We start from the raw sequence: 18,879 nt of genomic DNA, 5'->3' as shown, positions 1-18,879 counted from the left end.
AATTAAAAAAATTTAAAATAGAGTATAATATTTCATAGTATTTCATAGTATCTTACTCTTGTCCCTATATTTGTGCTTAAAAGTATATCTTCTGGTTTGGGGATTTGATGAAAATAAAGATGTAATTTTTTTGTTTTGGGGACAGGGACTTAGTGAATATAAACACAAATTTACAGTTGCTATCAAATTATTTATTTATAAATTATTATAAATTATGCATATGTGCTCTCCTTTCATCCCAGGGGAATATATAAATATATGTCTTTAGATCATTGCCTTAATATCAACTATTAATTTATTCTATTTATTCTATATTATATATCTAATTCTATATTCTATATCCAATTATTATAATATTAATATTAATTCTATTATTAATTATGAATAATATAAAATATAATAAATTATTATAATGTGAGTGATTAATACTACATAATACTACACATATGGATATTCTTATAATAATATGCCATATAATCATTCATATATTATCCCCATTTACTCCATGTCAGCTCAGTTCAGCCAAGGTAGACAATCCTAAGAAGGGAGAGCCAATAGTATTGAAAGGTGGGGTTGATAATGGGGGTGGGGAGCACAAAAACAAGGAAAAAAAAACAGCTGATAAGAAACCAAAAAGCTGAGTCAAACTCAAGAGTTGATAGATGCAGGATATGGATGGTGCTTTTGTCAGAAGCTATTTTTTCTAATCTGTCAGGGTGGCTATGCAGCCTTAACTGTAAATTTTTAAGTGATGAGAGCCTGTTATGTTTTAGATTTAATGGGGGGGGATATAAGATCATCAACTCATAAATGAGACATTAGATGGAATTTAAAAGTTATCTAGTTTAAACTCCACTTATCCATTCTGGTCAGCAGGATGGCCCTCTACTTGAAGTGAGGAAGATCTGAAATCAAACTTGACCACAGATATTTATTAGTTATGTGACCCTGGGCAAGTCACTTAACATCTGTCTGCCCCAATTTTCACAGGTGTAAACTGGAGATAATAAAAGCACTTATCTTTCAGGGCTACTGTGAGGATTGAATGAGATGTTTTAAAATGCTTAGCACAGTACCTGGTACATAGCCAGTGCCAAATAAATATTTATTCCCTTTCTTATCCACTTCCTTCTTTTACAGATTAAGCCTAGGCACAGAGAAAAGGTGATTTAGCCAGTACAAGAAAGCCAGCAAATCTCAGGCTCAAGATGTTAACCCAGGTCTTCTGACTCTCCCACTAAAATAACACATTAAATGAAGAGCTGGAGAAATGCTTTAGTAACTTTCATGATTTATCCAATATTTATCTTCCTCCTGGAGTTAACTTCCAGCTATGATAGTTTAATACATGTCAGTTGATCTGTAAGCTTCAAGAATAAACCAAAAAGCTAGAGAAATGCCTATGTTATACTTTACTAAGAATGGTAAAGCATCCTTCATAAATCTACAATGGGGGAATATGCCTAATAATTTACAAGGGAAAATCATTCGCAATAGAGTTAAAGCTTGGCGTTTCAGAAGTCTAAATTACTATGCACAGGATATTATGAATTGAGTGAAAATGAAATTTTAACAAATATATATAAATGTAACCTAATAGATACAACTGAAACAGTGGGATTGTATTCATAACTGTAATGTGACAGTGGAATTGTATTATTTAGAAGAATCCATCTGTTAAAAAGGGATTGTGGAGAAGCACTACAGAAAAGGCATTTCAAACAGAGTACTAGAATGGGAATCTCTATAACCTGAATTAAAATCTTGACTTAGAAACTTACTATGAATATTATCCTGGGCAAGTTCCTTAGGTTATCACTTTTAGCTTCAATGACTTCATCTATAAAATGGCAATAAAAATAGTATCAATCTCTCCCAAAGGTAATTAGATAACATACATAAAACACTCTGTAGACCTTATAACACATTGTATACATGTTAGCTATTATTATTACCCAGTTCCATCAGTGATTCCATCAGCATCAGTGGATTTAATTAGCATCTCTATACTCTTAATTCCCAAATCTGTATATTCTTCCTTAGTCTCTTTCTTGAATTCTTGTCACTTATCACCAAGCATGTACTGGACATTTCACACTTCATGACTTGTTGATATCTCAAATACAACAGTTTCAGAATAGAACTGCTCTTCCTCAACTCATACTTCCCCTCTTAATAAATTATTTGTTTTGTTTCTTAAGGACACACTCTCAGTTACTCAAGTTTTCATTCTTGGAGGTTCTAACATGAGCATCCCTCTTTTTTGAAAAATTTATTTAATTAATTAATTTAAAATATTTTTCCATGGTTACATGATTTATGTTCTTATCCCCCTCCCCTCTATCCCCCTCCCACACAATTCCACTGGGTTTTACATGTTCCGTTGATCAAGACCTATTTCCATATTATTGATATTTTTACTAGGGTGAATGCCTATACTCTATATCCCCAATGATATCCCCATCAACCCATGTGATCAAGCAGTTGTTTTTCTTCTGTGTTTCTACTCCCACCGATTTTCCTCTGAATGTAGAAATTGTTCTTTCTCATAAGTCCCTCAGAACTGTCCTGGGTCATTGCATTGCTGCTAGTAGAGAAGTCCATTACATTCAATTGTACCACAGATCACTCTGTATCAATTCCTAGAGGTCTTTCAGTTCACATGGAATTCCTCCAGTTCATTATTCCTTTCTGCACAATAGTATTCCAGCACCACCAGATGCCACAATTTGTTTAGCCATTCCCCAATTGAAGGGAATCCCCTCATTTTCCAATTTTTTGCCAAAACAAAAAAACACATCTATAAATATTTTTGTAAAAGTATTTTTCCTTATTAATTCTTTGGGGTTTAAACCCAGCAGTGGTATGGTTGGATCAAAGAGCAGGCATTCTTTTAGCACTCTTTGGGCATAGCTCCAAATTGCCCTCCAGAATGGTTGGATCAATTCACAGCTCCACCAGCAATGCATTATTGTCCTAACTTTGCCACATTCCCTCCAGCATTCATTACTTTCCTTTGCTGTCAGGTTAGCCAATCTGCTAGGTGTGAGGTGACACCTCAGAGTTGTTTTGATTTGCATTATGAGCATCCCTCTTTATTCCCACATAACCATTCAATTTCCAAGTCTTATTTGTATCTCCACAATATCTTTTAAATCTATCCATCTCCCTCCATTCCCATGACTACTACCCTACTTCGAGCCCCTTCCTCTTCTTGCTTCAACTATTTTGAGTCTCTTTTTCACTTGCCATCCATCTCTCCTATCTCTAGACCATGTTCCAGTCAGATTATCAGATGACATTTAAGAAGCACAGGTCTTACCATGTCATTTTCTAGCTCAATAAGCTTTGGTGCTTATCATTTACTTCTAAAATCAGTAAGTCAGTTGATATTCATTTAATAATCTCTTAATGTTTGTCTTGTATTGTCAGGTACAGGTGATACAAAATCAAAAGGAATCCTGTTTCTGCCCTTTAGGGATTATAATTAACAGGGGTTGTCAACATGGAGATATAAGTACCCACATACACATATATGTGTATAAAGTATGAATATGTATATTTATATGTATGTATACACAGGCATACCACCAAATAGATACAGGGCAATGGTTGTAGAATGGGCAGCAATATCTAGTTAAGCAAAGAATTACATCAAGTAGCACTTGAGTGAGGATTCTAAGATATGAAGGTGAAGAAGGAGTGCATTCTAGACATAGAGAAAAATCAGGGCAAAGGCATGAAAGTAGAGAATGGAGTGCTATGGATAGGAAAGAGTAAGGAGACAATTTTAATTTTTACATGTGGATTGTTCAAGGGACACTCAGGCTTTCCATTTGCCTTCTCCTCTGAGTTTAACTGAACCTATGCATACATAATCAGGGTAAATAATTTAGGAAATGGTAGAAAAGACTATTTTCCTTTTTCAATGAAGATAAGAGGTATAATTAGATGGAAGGTAGACTTTTTTAGGATTAGAGGGGTTCTGAAAATGAGATTTCACTAAAGGTGGCAATTCATATGGTGGAAGTTTCTTAGGTAAATATAATTCTAGGCAAAGATTAATTGTCTTTGTCTTCTAGAAAGTTACTTGGGAGTATTGAGACATTAAGTGTCACACAAGAATTCTTAGCTATTGTTCATCAGAGAATCCAAGCCAGGAATCTGCTGGCAAATGTTTAATAACTTTTGGGTTGTAAGGTAGGTAAGTTGCACAGTAGATAGAGCACTAAGCCTAGAGTTAAGAACGTCTGATTTCAAATCTGGCCTCATACACTTATTAGCTGTGTGATCTTACTTTAAGTCACTGAACTTCAATTTACCGCTGTATTTTTTCATTGTAAAATGGAGATAATAATAGTACTTACTTTGCAGGGTTCTAATGGGGATCAAATGAGATCATAATTGTACAGTTCTTAATACAGTGCCTGACATAAAGTAGATATAGTTATTAATTTTCATTTATTATTATTAACTAACTCACTTCTAAATACACACAAGTACATACATATATGTATATATATAATGTACAATATATGTTTTTGTTTAATTTTTATTATCAACATTTTCTTCATCACTTTCTTCAGCTTAGACATTCAACAAAAGAGTAAATAAAGCACCACATGGTATAATTTTTTTAATTTCCAAGGTGAATATGCTCACGGTGATTATTTAACAATTGGCTCTGAGGTACTTACAACCAGTTTCAGAATAAAACCATGCCTGTTCCTAAAAACTGTGATTCTGACTAAAACCACTAAGAAAAGTAGGAGGGAAAGTCTATTATTTTCTCCCATTACTGTTATTTTTTCTTTCATTTCAGATAGTAACAAAAATTAACAAAGTAGATATGGAGTTTAAAGAAACTAAAGAGATCCATATAATATCTTGCAAACACTGTTACATTCCATCATCAGTTCATATGTGATTCATGTTGAGAGAGGAAAAGGTTATCAAGAGAAGAAAAAAAAATTCTCTAGGAAAATCCTTTTTTCCATGTTCTAATACATTGGGAATCTAAGATGTCAGAACCCCTTGTTATTTCCCTAAAGAAAAATAAACACTTGGGGGGCCCCATAGGATTAATCAAAGAGATGATCTCTGCCATTAGAGAGCTTTGCTAAACTCTTCAGGCAAATTGTGGAAGGAAACCAGCACTTAATGCAGGAATTGTGTCTGAAATATATAAATATATCCATGTCCCACCAATTTGTCCATAAATAAGAGCTAATATGTAAAAAATAAAAAATAAAGATTTAAATATATTTCTGTATCCATATCTATCTATCTATCTATCTATCTATCTATCTATCTATCTATCTATCTATCTATCTATCTCTAACTGTATCAAGAGGACAGGTAGATTAGGAAGACTCATCTTTCTGAGTTCATCTTATTAGCTTTTAGACATGTATTAGCTGTGTGACTCTGGGCAAGCCATTTAACCCATGCCTCAGTTCCTCATCTGTCAAAATAACTAGAGAAGGAAATGTCAGACTATTCCTGTATCTTTGTCAAGAAACTCCAATGGGGTTAGGAAGAGACAAAGTGAAATGAATGAACAGTAACAATATATACATTTATATAGTCAATACTGAAATGAAACATATACATATGTAGGCAGACATGTATAAACATATGTAGGGAAATTAGTCTAAAAGGATGTAGTTGTAAATCGAATTTATTACATCTACAGTCCTAGACATAAGTACATCACACAATACAGAAATGCAGCCCAATGGTCCCTCAGCCAATCTATATCAATAGTGGCATCATTTGTAGTCATATTGATGGTGCAAGGTCCTGACATAGGTAGCTAACGATGATTCCAAAATTCCCTAACCTCTAGCTGATCACCTATTATTTTCTACAATAAAAAATCTTCAACAAAAGAGAGGATGAGAAAGAGCTGGCTCATCATTTAGTCGTGTTGTGACGTTTATAATGGATTGATTTTGTATAATGGAATATTAAGAGGGGTGGATTTGGAATCACAGAACCAGGTTTCAAATCCTCACTCTGGCATCTAGTTCTTAGATGCTTAAATAAACCTGGCTTCTCTCTGTCTCTCTGTCCCCCTCTCTCTGCCTCTGTCCCTGCCTCTGTCTATCTCTGTCTCTGTCTCTCTATCTCTGTCCCTCTCTGTGTCTGTCTGTCTGTCTCTTCTCTCTTCCCTTCATTTTCTAAAATCTGTGATTTTATGTTTCTCCCTTAAGCTGAGAGAATATACTCCCAACTGTCTCCTTTAAGTGATGTTATCATCAGTGATCCTAGAACAAACAGAGTAACAAAAAGACTACTTTGGTGCTATTTTTCAGTGTTGAAATGTTATGAAGCTCATATTTCACAAACTTTTATGTAAACCCAGTGTCGTGGTCCTAAGGGTATTAACTTTCAAACTGTAATAAATAATTATAAAGTAACTGGAAATCCCTGACTTTACATAGTTTCAGTTCATTGCCCCATAGCAGCCTTCAAATGATCTATTAAATGATTATTAGAAACAATTAATTATATCAGAGAACTCTAAAGACCCTGATGTAATTTCATGGTTATAATTTTCTTGTCAGGTAATAAAACAGGATGAACTTGGCAAGGATCTGTCTGACTGTTCTCTGTTTGATCTGCTGAAATATGATGACTTTAACTCGGACAAGCACCTAGCCCTTGAAGAATTCTACAGAGCATTCCGTAAGTGCTGTACAAGATTCAGTTTATGATTGCTTCTGGCTTTTTTTTCCTACTTTCTTTACTCAGTAATGTATGTTCACTGCAACACTGAGTCCATAACTACTGAGTCGGGGTGATGGATATCTGGAAAAGTGTCTGTGCTTGCCATGACAATAAAGTAAAAATTGGGGAATTCAATAATTATCTATAAACATTTGTTGTCACTTGAAAATATTCTTCTCTTTGACTTAATTTTAGTAATCCTAGCTTCAGGCTTTAGATTTTGTATTGCTGTTCTTGGTCCTATTTTCTGCAATGAAGTAGTGCTTGACTGACAATTCTGATCTACCTTAGAAAGGCAAACGGTAAATATTTCTATATCTCTGAACCACCTCTGATTTTACCATAGTGATGGTTTTTCAGTTCTTGTACAGTGTAGCCCTAGACAGGATTAGGCAATAGATTCTGTTTGAGTTTGAAGAATATCAATGCAGATTATTAGAAAGTAGCATTTTATTTTATGTAAAGTTCTTTGGAACTGTTAAACATACTACATGTTTGTACACATAATTCTCCTGTTACCAGACTAATTAAAAAAATTTTAAAACAGGAGTTAAAAATAGGAATATCGAGAATCTCTGAGGATTTTTCCACTTAAATTGTGTGGATTTTCAGCATTTTTAGTGTATCAAATCAATAAATCAACCACCACTAACTTTCTGTGTGGGAGAAAATTGTTTTGGATATTGAGTTAGTATAGCATTTTTTCTAGCCAAATGAATTACCATAGATGCTCATTTTGAACTTTTTTGGACTGCTTATTAATATGACTAATTGAATAATTCCTATTTTCATTACAACCATCATTATGATTTAAAGAACATTTATTCAACAAACATTTCAAGTGCCTACTCTGTGCCTGGTTCTGGGCAAAGCAATATAAAAAAGTTATAGAAAAGACTAGGTTCCTAATGTTTCTGAGGTTTATTTTATAGTAGGTCAATATAATAAAAACTAGATGTCAAATGAAATATTAGGTGATTTCTGCATTAGAAAGGTAGATATATAAGCATCTAAAATCAAATATACAAGAAAACATACAAAGTAGAGCTTTCTTGGATACCTTTGTTTTAAGGAAAGATTGGAGCCAATGACTTTTGATCTAAATTATCTTTACATTCCTTGATCCCTCACATGCCATTCCCACTCAGCTGAAGTTACTTTCTTTGCATTCTTACATTAGCTCTGTGACATACACTGAGGTCCTCTTTAATTACTCATAGCCTCATTGTCCTAACACAGATTCGTGCTTATTCACCTACTCTCATTAAGAAGTATCATGGCACTTCTTACAATTTCATTCCTCATGTACTAGGAATTACCCAGAGATAAAAGTGCACTCTCTCTCTCTCTCTCTCTCTCTCTCTCTCTCTCTCTCTCTCTCTCTCTCTCTCTCTCTCACTCTCTCTCTCTCTCTCTCTCTCTCTCTCTCTCTCTCTCACTCTCTCTCTCTCTCTCTCCCCCCCACCTTATTAATTTATATTTATCCCTTCACATTCAAATCCCCTATCATATTTATGTGTATCTTTTATCTACCAGTCGATGAATGGCTCCTTAATGCGAGGGATTTATTTTTATATATAAAAAAACAAACTCTGTAGTTAAAGCACAAAGAATTCAGCCCATAACATTACTGAATTGAAATGACTCTAGTGGGACATATTCTGACCATGTCTCATGTCCAACCTAAATCAACAGAAACAAGGTATAAAGTCTTTCCTTGAGGAACTATATTTCTGCTCTCTAGGGGAAAACTACTGGCCTCATTTAATTCTCAGGTAACTAACTCTCATAATTTGTAGGGACATTGCAAAATTTAACAAATAGAAATAGATCCATGGTACCTACCATTGGATCTTCAGTTTGTAAAACTCTTACTCTGCCTTTGGCAAACTATATATTATAATTTCAGCTTTGAACAGTATTATTCTGTCTCTTATCTGTATTCATGTATCCATTCTATTCATTCTTAGCCTTAGTGTTTTCTTTCTAATATTAAACAAAACTGAATTAATTCAAATTTATATTTTTCCTTGCTTACCTTATATTGTCACATCTCAACTCCATATCTTAAAAACCAACTTTTTACTTTAAGTATTTCTATAATGCCCACTTTGCTGCAAAATCTTTTCCTCTTGAGCAAAGAGCCAAGAACACTCTTTTTTTCCAAAAATGTATTCAGTAGTTATTTTTAAAAAATTATCACAGGGCTAATGTATTTAAATTTTCCTAATTCATCTCTCATTTCTCTTCATTCTCTTCATTTCTCAACCTTCTCTTATAGACTTCACTCCCCACTACAACTTTGGATCTTTTACATTTTCTGACACATTAAATATTTCATGAATTGAGTATTTCAAATATGCAAATGTTACTTAATTATTTACTGTATTTGCAATACCATGAGTGGCACTGGGAATGCAAAGTTAAGAGTCTGTGCCCTCAAGGAACTTATGTTCTATTAGAAAAGCATTCCAGAACAGATTGACACTACATTCTCTAAAAAAACAGTTCGTAATCTTTTTTATTGTGTCATCAAATCCTCTACAGATTAGTGAAGCCTATTGATTCCTTAGAATAATTATTTTAAATACAGAAAATATAAGTATATATGATTATAAAGGAAAATGCTTAAGTTGAATAAAGTTTTAATTTTTCTCATCTAAATTCATGAATTTTCAATTATATCCTTACATCCCCATTGTATAGACTACCTATTATGAAAGCTTGTTCTTGAACTCTAGAAAAAATAACTCAAATTGTCTAACATGATACAAATTACATGATTTATATTATCCTCATATTTAGAATAATTTTAAATTATGACTTTAGTATATTAATAAAGACATTATACAAGTCTGTACATTAACCCGAATGGATGTATTCAGGATTACTTTAGTATAATATCAGTTTTAGTGAAATTCATAATCATCAAAATGTTTAGTTGCCACATTAAATAATGAGCCTCAGTATAGCATATTCCTTATGGCCAGAACCCTTGAGGAACTAATTTTCTCCTTTTTTCTGTATGTATCATTCCTGATACCATTTAAAAAGTGTCTCCTTTTGAGCTCTTCACATCTATTTCTGGATTAAAATCAAGACAGTTCAAAGAAGTTGGACAGAGAAATATGGCACTTCTGACACCTGAAAAATCACATGTTATATAATAAAGGATTTTCTCTTTGACGAATCCCCATTTGTCAGTTTCTGAGTACTCAGGCTGATCTTTGACATGGGCATAAAAAAGCAGTAAGTTTCTTTCTTCTCATGATATAAGGATATAAGAAGCTTAGTGTGTAGGACTGGTTTTGGGGGGGTGGAATTGGGAAAAGGGTTGGAGGAAAGTTATGTGTATCATATTGCTTTGGTAGATGTTTTCCTTGGAATTCATTTATTTCTGTATTATTTATTTTATTACAAATACCTACACATTCTGGTTACAACTGGTTACCAATTGTTACAATGCTTACAAATTGTCTTTAACCCTATCTCTGTTTAGGATTACCAAGCAATAAAAGAACATTTAAATAAACTATTCAGACATTTGGTCTTGCAAACTGGAGATATAGAAACAAAAATGCCACAATTCTTGCACTCAAATAATGTGTAGCTAAACAATGAAATATAATTTCCCAAAGTCTACTCTAACAAAGACTTAAAAGTACCACTTATATAGATTTTGTGAAAGGCTGAGTAGTGGGGGATCAGGAACCAAAGCTTGACAGGTCTCAGAGAGTGAGTGAACAGATAAAGAGAACCACCATTTCCTCACCCAGGCAGAGTTGCCCCCAGAGAAGATGAAATTGGATCAATGTCCAGAGGTGAAAGATAAAGAGGAAACCCCCTTCAGTCTTTGGTTTTTGTTTTCTTCCCTGGATTATTATCCTGATTGCCATAGCACATTTGAAGAATGAGATGTTTAGTTCTTCTGTAATTTATATGATCTATTTATTGTTTGGAGATTCAGGATTGATAGGGTTAGGGAAGAGGGAAAAATAGGAAATCCCTATTTCTATTTCAACCTAAATTCCCTTCAGGGTTTAAGACCTCAGGTCTGGAGACCTGGGTCCCTGAACACATTGTGGAATCAGGCTGGTGTAATTTCCTAATATGAGAGATACAGATTTTGAAGATATCAATGGAAAATCTTCTGAGTGGATAGTCTCTTGTCTTCCCCAAAGGGAAAAAGTCTCTATCCACAATTACTGAGGAAAGATGGCTAATTTGAGTTCTTCAGATCAATGAGGGATCCCAGCAGGTTAATCTCAGTGAGATGATCTTTTCCCTTTCAGTTCAAAAGGGATAAGAACTTTTCAACTGTTCATCTGCTTTTCTTGGCTAGAGGTTCTAGTCCTGTCACCAGTTGTCAGCCAAAGTTCCATTTCCTTCCTGCATGAAGTTTCCTTGTAAATCAAGTCCTTGCAGTGATTTCTGTTTCTCACTCCTCCACAGTACTAGATAACCACAAATGTCTTCTAACCTTTCAATCATTCCTAGCCTTTCCATAGCAATATAGGGGAAATGATGTCTCATGAAATTCAGTATCACGACATTTGCCTATGTCCTGGTATTAATTTCTATCCCACTTATACTGCACCCCCCAAAAGAATCTTCTAACACACATGCATATACACACAGAGGGGGAAAATGTATTTTACAAGTGAACTCAGATGGTTAATTTTTTACAGGAAAATTTTCATGGAAAAAAACTACCAAGACATTGATTATAATAACACTGATTAGTTAATGTGGTCATTAGGCATATACTTTTAAAATGTTATTTATTTTAAAATATATAAATATTTTATTTTTAGAAAACCCTCATTTGCTATCTTTGCATCCATAATAAGTATCAGTCCCAAGGCAGAAGAGCAGTAAGGGCCATGCCATTGGAGTTAAATGTCTTGCCTAAGGCAACACAGCTAGGTAATACCTGAAACTAGATTTGAACATAGGAACTTCTAGCCTGACTCTATCCACTGAGCTACCTAGCTGACTCTTTGTGATTTATTGTTAGCTTTATATCTGCCAGCCTTAGAGTAGAATCTAAATCCACAAAAGAAATGTTAAAAAAATTAAATACTATTTAACTTTGTACAATGCAATCATCATTGATTAAATATCTCTGTGCTAATTACTATACAAAATGCTGGAGATACAGGTAAGAAAAAGCAAGACAGTGCTTGCACCCTGAATTTACATCAGAATAAGGGTGAATAGCATAGCAAAGGAAGCTGAAGAGTTGAGGTTTGGAGGAGCACAAAGTACTTGTCATAAGTGTATGATGAATGGAATTGAAACCAAGAGAGAAAAGAAAAATTGGCTGAGTTTCTGGGCTCATTTTCAACGTGAAGGTTTGGGAGGGTTTTGACTCTGCCCTCCAATCCCCATTTAGAGGGCTAGAGGTGACTTAGGATATTGATAAGATTCGTGACTGCCTCCATGATGGTGAGTTTCCTGGTGATGAATTTATGGGGGTTGAGGCAGATCATTATAATGGTGTAGTCTAAACCAAATAGTGTATCTGATGGGGAGGGGGTGGCAATCTCTCTTCTTGGTACCTAACAAGATAATTTTCAATGAGGCACACGTTAAAGTATTTTCAATTATTTCTAGGGAATGAACTTCTGGTTAAGAAAAGTACAAGAAAGGTCACAGAAGAGCTCAACTCTTCTACATTACACTTTAAAAAAAGATTGTAAAAGAGTATAAGGCTGAATATTGGTAGTAAAGTCAATCACCTTCATGCAGTTCAGGACTTTATAAAGATCCCCAGAAGCCTAAAGGGACTTACCATGGGGGGAAAAGGTTCATTCTGGCCATGAGTGATATGGATCTTATTGTAGGTTTAATCTGGAAGGAGTCTAGAACTCTGGAAAACTACCTTCTAAAATAGTGTTGCATTTTCATTTATAACATCCTCCTTGAGGACAAAGAAAGGGAAGACCGGCTTCTGGGAAAACTGACACCAAAAAGTGTCCAGAAAGGTTGAAATATGGGTGCAGAGATAAAATGGCATAGCCAAAATGTAGAAAAATGGCCTTGAGGTTGTCATGAAGTATAGGTCTGCTTAATTTGATCTACAACTGATTTGATGACTAATATTATTTCTATCAAGAAGTGCTGGTTCTATGTATGCTACTTTCCTCTCAAATTGGCACTTCTATGAGTTAGTCTTAAGTTAATAAACTATATCATTACTCTTTTAATTTACTTTTTGAAAACTTTATTCTGGTAATAATTTAAGTGTAAACATAGAAGAAATACTTTTAGGATATTATTTCATTTGCATTTCCTAGGAAGTTTCTTTTTTGTTGATTCAGGTATTTGGAAATAATTTTCTATAGCTATGAATTAGATTTTAGATATGTTTAATAGTCTATAAGGTAACACATATCAATACAAATTAGTACAATTTAAATGAAGAGCTGGATCAGATTTCTTTGTGTTTATCTTTAGGCTTAAATCTATAAAATAGATCATCTTATACATAATGTCCCTTCATTATGAAACAAATAACAGTATTTAAATATAGCTAATATCATGGTTTGTATTTGATTTTATAAATTTAATTAGTTGAGCATGAAAAAGAACTACATTCAGGGCAAAATTAAATGAGTTTAAATTATATCTATGTGAGAGTGGGCATGTTCTTTAACCTCTTGGGGCTTAAGAAAATTCTTTAATGCTCTTATTTTAAGAGGTTTCTCATCTGTATTGATAGAGTGTTTCCTAGCTGAAAAATCTGTCTACAATGTTGAAATCTCAGGTTAAAGGCCATGATTAGACTTTTAAAACTGTGATTATGTTTTCATGCATGTATTTGTATTAGTGCGCGCACACACACACATACAGAGACAGAGAGGGGAATTCTCTTTGGATCTTCATAACAATCTGAGATGGTGGATGTATTCATATCCCACTTTTATGGATAAAGAAATGAAGCAGACAGAGGTTAGGTGACTTGATTACAGTCATACAATTATATCTAAAGATTCAAATTGAGGTCTTCCTGATTAAATGTCTGAAACTCTCTGAACCATATAACAGTAATTTATGGAATCAGGTTTCAAAATGCATTGGGAAGGTAGTAACTTACATTTAATCACAATAATTAATTCAATAAGCATTTACTGCGTACATCTTCTGTGTAAGGGACTTACTATGTCCTGAGGGGAATACATCAACCTTAAGAAATGAAATTAGGTCTACTTGCTCTATAGACAGAAAAAAAATTACATGCAAAACAGTTGTGGATTTGTGGATTTTCTCTTTTTTAGTATCTTTAATATCTGTCTCATCTATGGGATAACAATTTGACATCTTATAAGTTTAACAATACTTTTAGTTCTATCTTCCTTTAATATGATAAATTATTCTTTCTAGGATAGATAAGAAATAAAAGATTAGGTAAGCATTCTCTTTTCCTACAGTTTCTTGTCCAACACTCACACACACACACAAAGAGCATAAAAATCAGCAAATATGCAGTCTGTCCTTTCAAGGAAACACAAACACAGGATAAGGAAATTTTGGAGTTTTTGGGAGGAATAATATAGTCAATAAATAATCTGTTATTGAAGTTCATTAAATTAAGACTGAAAATAAGATTATGGGATGAAACACATGATACTTTTAAATGACAAATATTTGAAAATGAGTTGCATCAGAATGTATAAATATATTTATTTCTGTTACACATAATATTCCAGTATAACAAGAAAAAAGAATCAATAATGACATGTCCTATACATTCTGTATATTTTTATTGACTCTTTCAATTATCCAATAGATTAAATCTCTACTAATTTTATATAATGCTGAATGGATATAAAAATTAATTGCTGTTCATTGTTAACAAGAGTAAACAAAGATATCTCCATCTTCAATGTACATATGTAAGTGACAAAAGTTGAAACATCCCAGTTGCCTAAAGATTTTCAAGCTTATGGAATATTGAGACCCAAGTCTCTATTTTTATACTTTCCATTCATCAAACAACAGCATGTCATGATGGGAAAAGCACCAGCCCTAATAATCAGAGGTTCTGGATTCCTGTGCATGATCACCAACTGTAATATAAAATGCAATGATATTTACATGTTTGTAGGTACTCCTTCCAAAACTAGAGAGCTTAATCCATCTACCTACTGGTGAAGGATAGTAATTGACCAATAAGTGTGATTACATTAATAGCCCACATCCTTTTTGTTCAAACACCCTTCTGGTGATATCATTTTCCCTTTTTTTTCCTTGATAATATGTGCCTGCCAATTCATGCTTGTAATATGTCTTTCCCCTTGAATAATCTGTAAATCTCTTTCTTTAGAGACTATACATTTTCATGATTCACTGTCATATAGATTATAGAATTCGTTTGTATAGAATATTAGCCAAAAGTATGAAATTAAAACATTTGAACCTTTATTGAAAAGTTTTTTAATGCTCTGGGACACTTTAAGAGCACATTGCAAAATTTCAGGAAGATATAGCTCATCTTCTTCTTCCTTGCTATTGTGGCCAACTTCTTCTGCAAAAAGATAGATGAACATATTTATGGGCTAACTTTATTCACAATTATAAAAGTTTTTAGAACTTAGCACGGTTATGGGTACATGACTTAATAAATTCTTGTTTACTAACTCAGAGAGTCAAATATGTGTCATTCCCAACTGTCAGATTAAAATATAATTGATAAAAGTTTAACAAAATAAATAAAAATATAAAAGAATGAAGATAATATAAATATGTGGTTTTCTTATTCAACCTGGGGCACACAGATGTTTACATGTGGCACCAAGGTCCCTGTTTCTACTGGGGATTGATACCAATAAAGTATTCTTTCATCTACGTTTTTTTTTTAATATTCCTGCATGGACAGTTAAGCTGAGTGATGAAGGATCTCATTTGTGAAGCTCCACAATGTTCCAAGACATCATGTAATAATCACAATACTATCTGTTATCAAAGGTAGTTGGTGAGATTTTTTTTATTTGAAAATATTACTTCTTACATTTAGATTCTGTAGCAAGAGGCTACATTTTTATTTTATCTTGTGATATTAATAAACATAATATCATGGAGATTGAATATTTTAATGAACAGTCACCTCAATTTCATCTGGTCTATCCACCTCACCTAACAGGCAAGGGAAGTGAATAGTAGAGAGATGAAGGCCACAAAAATACTAAGTAGCAAAGTCATGATTTGAATTTAAGAACTCTGATTCTCCAAATCCAAATGAACAAAATTATTTTATATTTACATTTCAATCCATTTTTTGTGATTTTTAATATAAACATGGAAAACATCTTTTTAGAAGAGATACTGTGAGGTTGAGTTTTGCTTCATTAAGTAAATGCTTTTTTAATTAGTTAATAATAATAAGCATATTGAGAATTATTCTTCAGTTACATGATTATGCAGATGATATCTTCTGTAGAATATCATTTATGAATATTTGCTTATTCCCCCTTATATTTTCTTAAAAGATGGACTTAGTGTAAGTAGGTTACTTTCACAGATTATATAAAGATGGAAAGTATGCAAATGTATCACTTAAAACTATTTGATACTTAATGATATTTCATCAGTCATAATTTTGGGTTTAAGCTCTATGTTTTCCCTGAAAAACTTTGATGAGTATCATTTCATATGTCATGAATCCATAACTTAATGCCTCCAAGTCTATGTTGCTATCAACATGAATCCCTTCTGGGTATATTTAATATAGTTTAACTGTTTTTCTGTATCTGTTTCCTTTAGCACCACTTCTACTTCATTAAACAACAAATGTAGAACTGTGATATTAGAAGCAAAATGTGGTAGGCTTATTGTTATTAAGTATATAACATTTTCCCACATAATTTCTACTATCCACCTGCTGTTCCCTTTCTAGTTCCATTCTTCAATGTCCTTGGAATGGTTTGAATTAATCAAATTTCTCAGCAAGATTTATATAAATCTAGACTTCCATTCATTGTTCTGTGGAGCACTGTTACTCAAAATCTTTTTCCATTCTTTATAAAAGTTTGAATTCATGATTGTATTAAAACTAATTTTGGATGATTCTTTTTAATGCCTTTTTCTTCCCTTTTTAGCCATTGGAACTGTTTCCTATGCAAATGGAAAACCATTTGCTTTGATGTCTATTCTTTTATCTATTTCATTTTTGTTTCTCCCATGCCAGGCCCTCAATTTGTTTTATTTTCATTTTGCAGTTGTTTTTAGAAAATCAGTAGGCAGCTAGGTGGCGCAGTGGATAGAACATCAGCACTCTTGACTTGAAGTCAGGAAGATTCATCTTCCTGAGTTCAAATCTGACTTCAGACACTTACTAGCTGTGTGACCCTGGGCAAGTCACTTGACCCCCATTGCCTAGCCCTTACCACTCTTCTGCCTTGGAGCCAATACACAGTATTGACTCCAAGATGGAAGGTAAGGGTTTAAAAAAAAAAGAAAAGAAAATCAGTATATGTACAACATATGCTATAAGGCCAATTTGAATCTCAAGTTCTGTTAATTCAATAAAATGTTGTCTTCATTCTCTTAACTTCTCATTATTGAGTAAGTAATCTATTCTTTCTAGTAGAAATCTTGTGTTTCACTCAGACATATAAAGCAATTTTAGATTTTGTATTTGAAAGCAAAAATTCTAAGTGTTTCTATGATTTGAAGTTCATCAGGAATCATTGAATGTAAAGTGAAGATGTTGGTATCTTGGTTATATTTTATTCAAAATGTATATTTATTTAATTGTGGCAAATTGATATATTCAGTGTGAGAGGAATATAATCAGTGTGGATAGTTTTGTGTGTGTTTATATGATACCAATAGGAAATCCACTAATGATTGTCGACAAGATAAGGAAATAGGAATGTTACCTGGAATGTTACTGTGTACACCTCTTACAGGGATAAATGATGCTGTTGGTTGAGAACTGCCTTAATGTTACCATTGTAGGCAAGTAATGTCAGTTTATTGAACTAATAACTTTTTTCAGCAAAACATGAATTCTCAATATAGAGATTCCATAGAGAAGCAAAGAAATTATTAAAGTAAGAGGTAGAATACCCTTTAAATGATATATTCGGGGAAATGTGGAGTTTGGGGAGCAGAAAACCTCATTAGGTCATAACTACCTGTGAGAAGCTAGTTGAATAAAAAGTAAATGCGGTGAAATTATTTTCAGTAAATGCAATGAAGCTAATCAGTAATGTAATGATTCTCCTGGTAGGTCACCACATCAGTCATCAAAAGTGCAGAAGGTCTACTTTACTTAATTCAGAGCCATAAAGAGATGTTAGGCAAGTTGAGTACTTAGGTTCATTATATAGATATTTTGAAAATTCTGAGAATCATAAATTATCCAAAATTATTTTCATATCTAATAAAATTATAGCCACCTACTTTTTAAAACTTTCCCAAATATGTCTTAAATGCAAGATTGAAATGTAACCTTTTCCCCCCAGGTTTTTATTGTACTTTTTTCTTGTGACCTGACAAAGCAGGTCTTTAAAATTTTTTTTCAGAGCTCATATCAGCTCTAATGTGTTATCAGACATTTATATTGACCTTAGATGTGTTGCCCAGCTAAGTTGAAATTGTTAGTCTGAATTAATAAAAGGAAAGTTCCCTTTTAATTTAAATTTATGAGTATTTCCATTTCTCACTACTCCATAAACAGGTTACTATGGTGAAATTAGTAAATTGCCGGAGCTGAAGTCAGAAAGCCTAATCTTCCTGAGTTCAGATCTGGCCTCAGACAGTTACTAGCTTTGTGGTTCTGGGTAAGTCACTTATCCCTGATTGTCTCAGTTTCCTGATCTGTAAAACAAACTGGAGAAATAAATGGCAAACCACTCAATACCTTTGCTAAGAAAAGAACAAATGGATTCCTGAAGAGGAAGACATGACTGAAACAACTGAACAACAGCAACAACAATATTCAATAAATAGGAAAAAGGTTTTTAAAAAAAATTTTAAATAGAGAATTATGACAACATATCTTTGGGTTAACAGGATTCTTTCAGAAAATCAAAGCAGCAAAATATATTAAAGTTTTATTGTCTAGAATAGATCAGGACTCACCAAGAGAGTTCAATTTTGAGGGGGGGGGTCTTTTGAAACTAATATTTACAGATCATT

The 18,879-nt window shown here is 33.2% G+C and overlaps 1 protein-coding gene across 4 annotated transcripts in view; it reads left to right on the top strand.

The window, feature by feature from the left end:
• Positions 1 to 18,879, top strand: part of FSTL5 (follistatin like 5) — a 980,329-nt gene that overhangs the window by 512,249 nt on the left and 449,201 nt on the right. For all 4 annotated transcript variants that reach the window (XM_056802833.1, XM_056802834.1, XM_056802836.1 and 1 more), the window contains exon 6: positions 6,570 to 6,690. In XM_056802833.1, coding sequence (XP_056658811.1) covers positions 6,570 to 6,690 — 121 coding nt within the window. The remainder of the gene's footprint in view (positions 1 to 6,569; positions 6,691 to 18,879) is intronic.

Source organism: Monodelphis domestica, chromosome 6, assembly GCF_027887165.1.
Source record: "Monodelphis domestica isolate mMonDom1 chromosome 6, mMonDom1.pri, whole genome shotgun sequence".
NCBI classification, from domain to species: Eukaryota; Metazoa; Chordata; class Mammalia; order Didelphimorphia; family Didelphidae; genus Monodelphis; species Monodelphis domestica.
The sequence above is the reverse complement of the archived record's forward strand: the minus strand, read 5'-3'. Positions and strand labels throughout refer to the sequence as shown.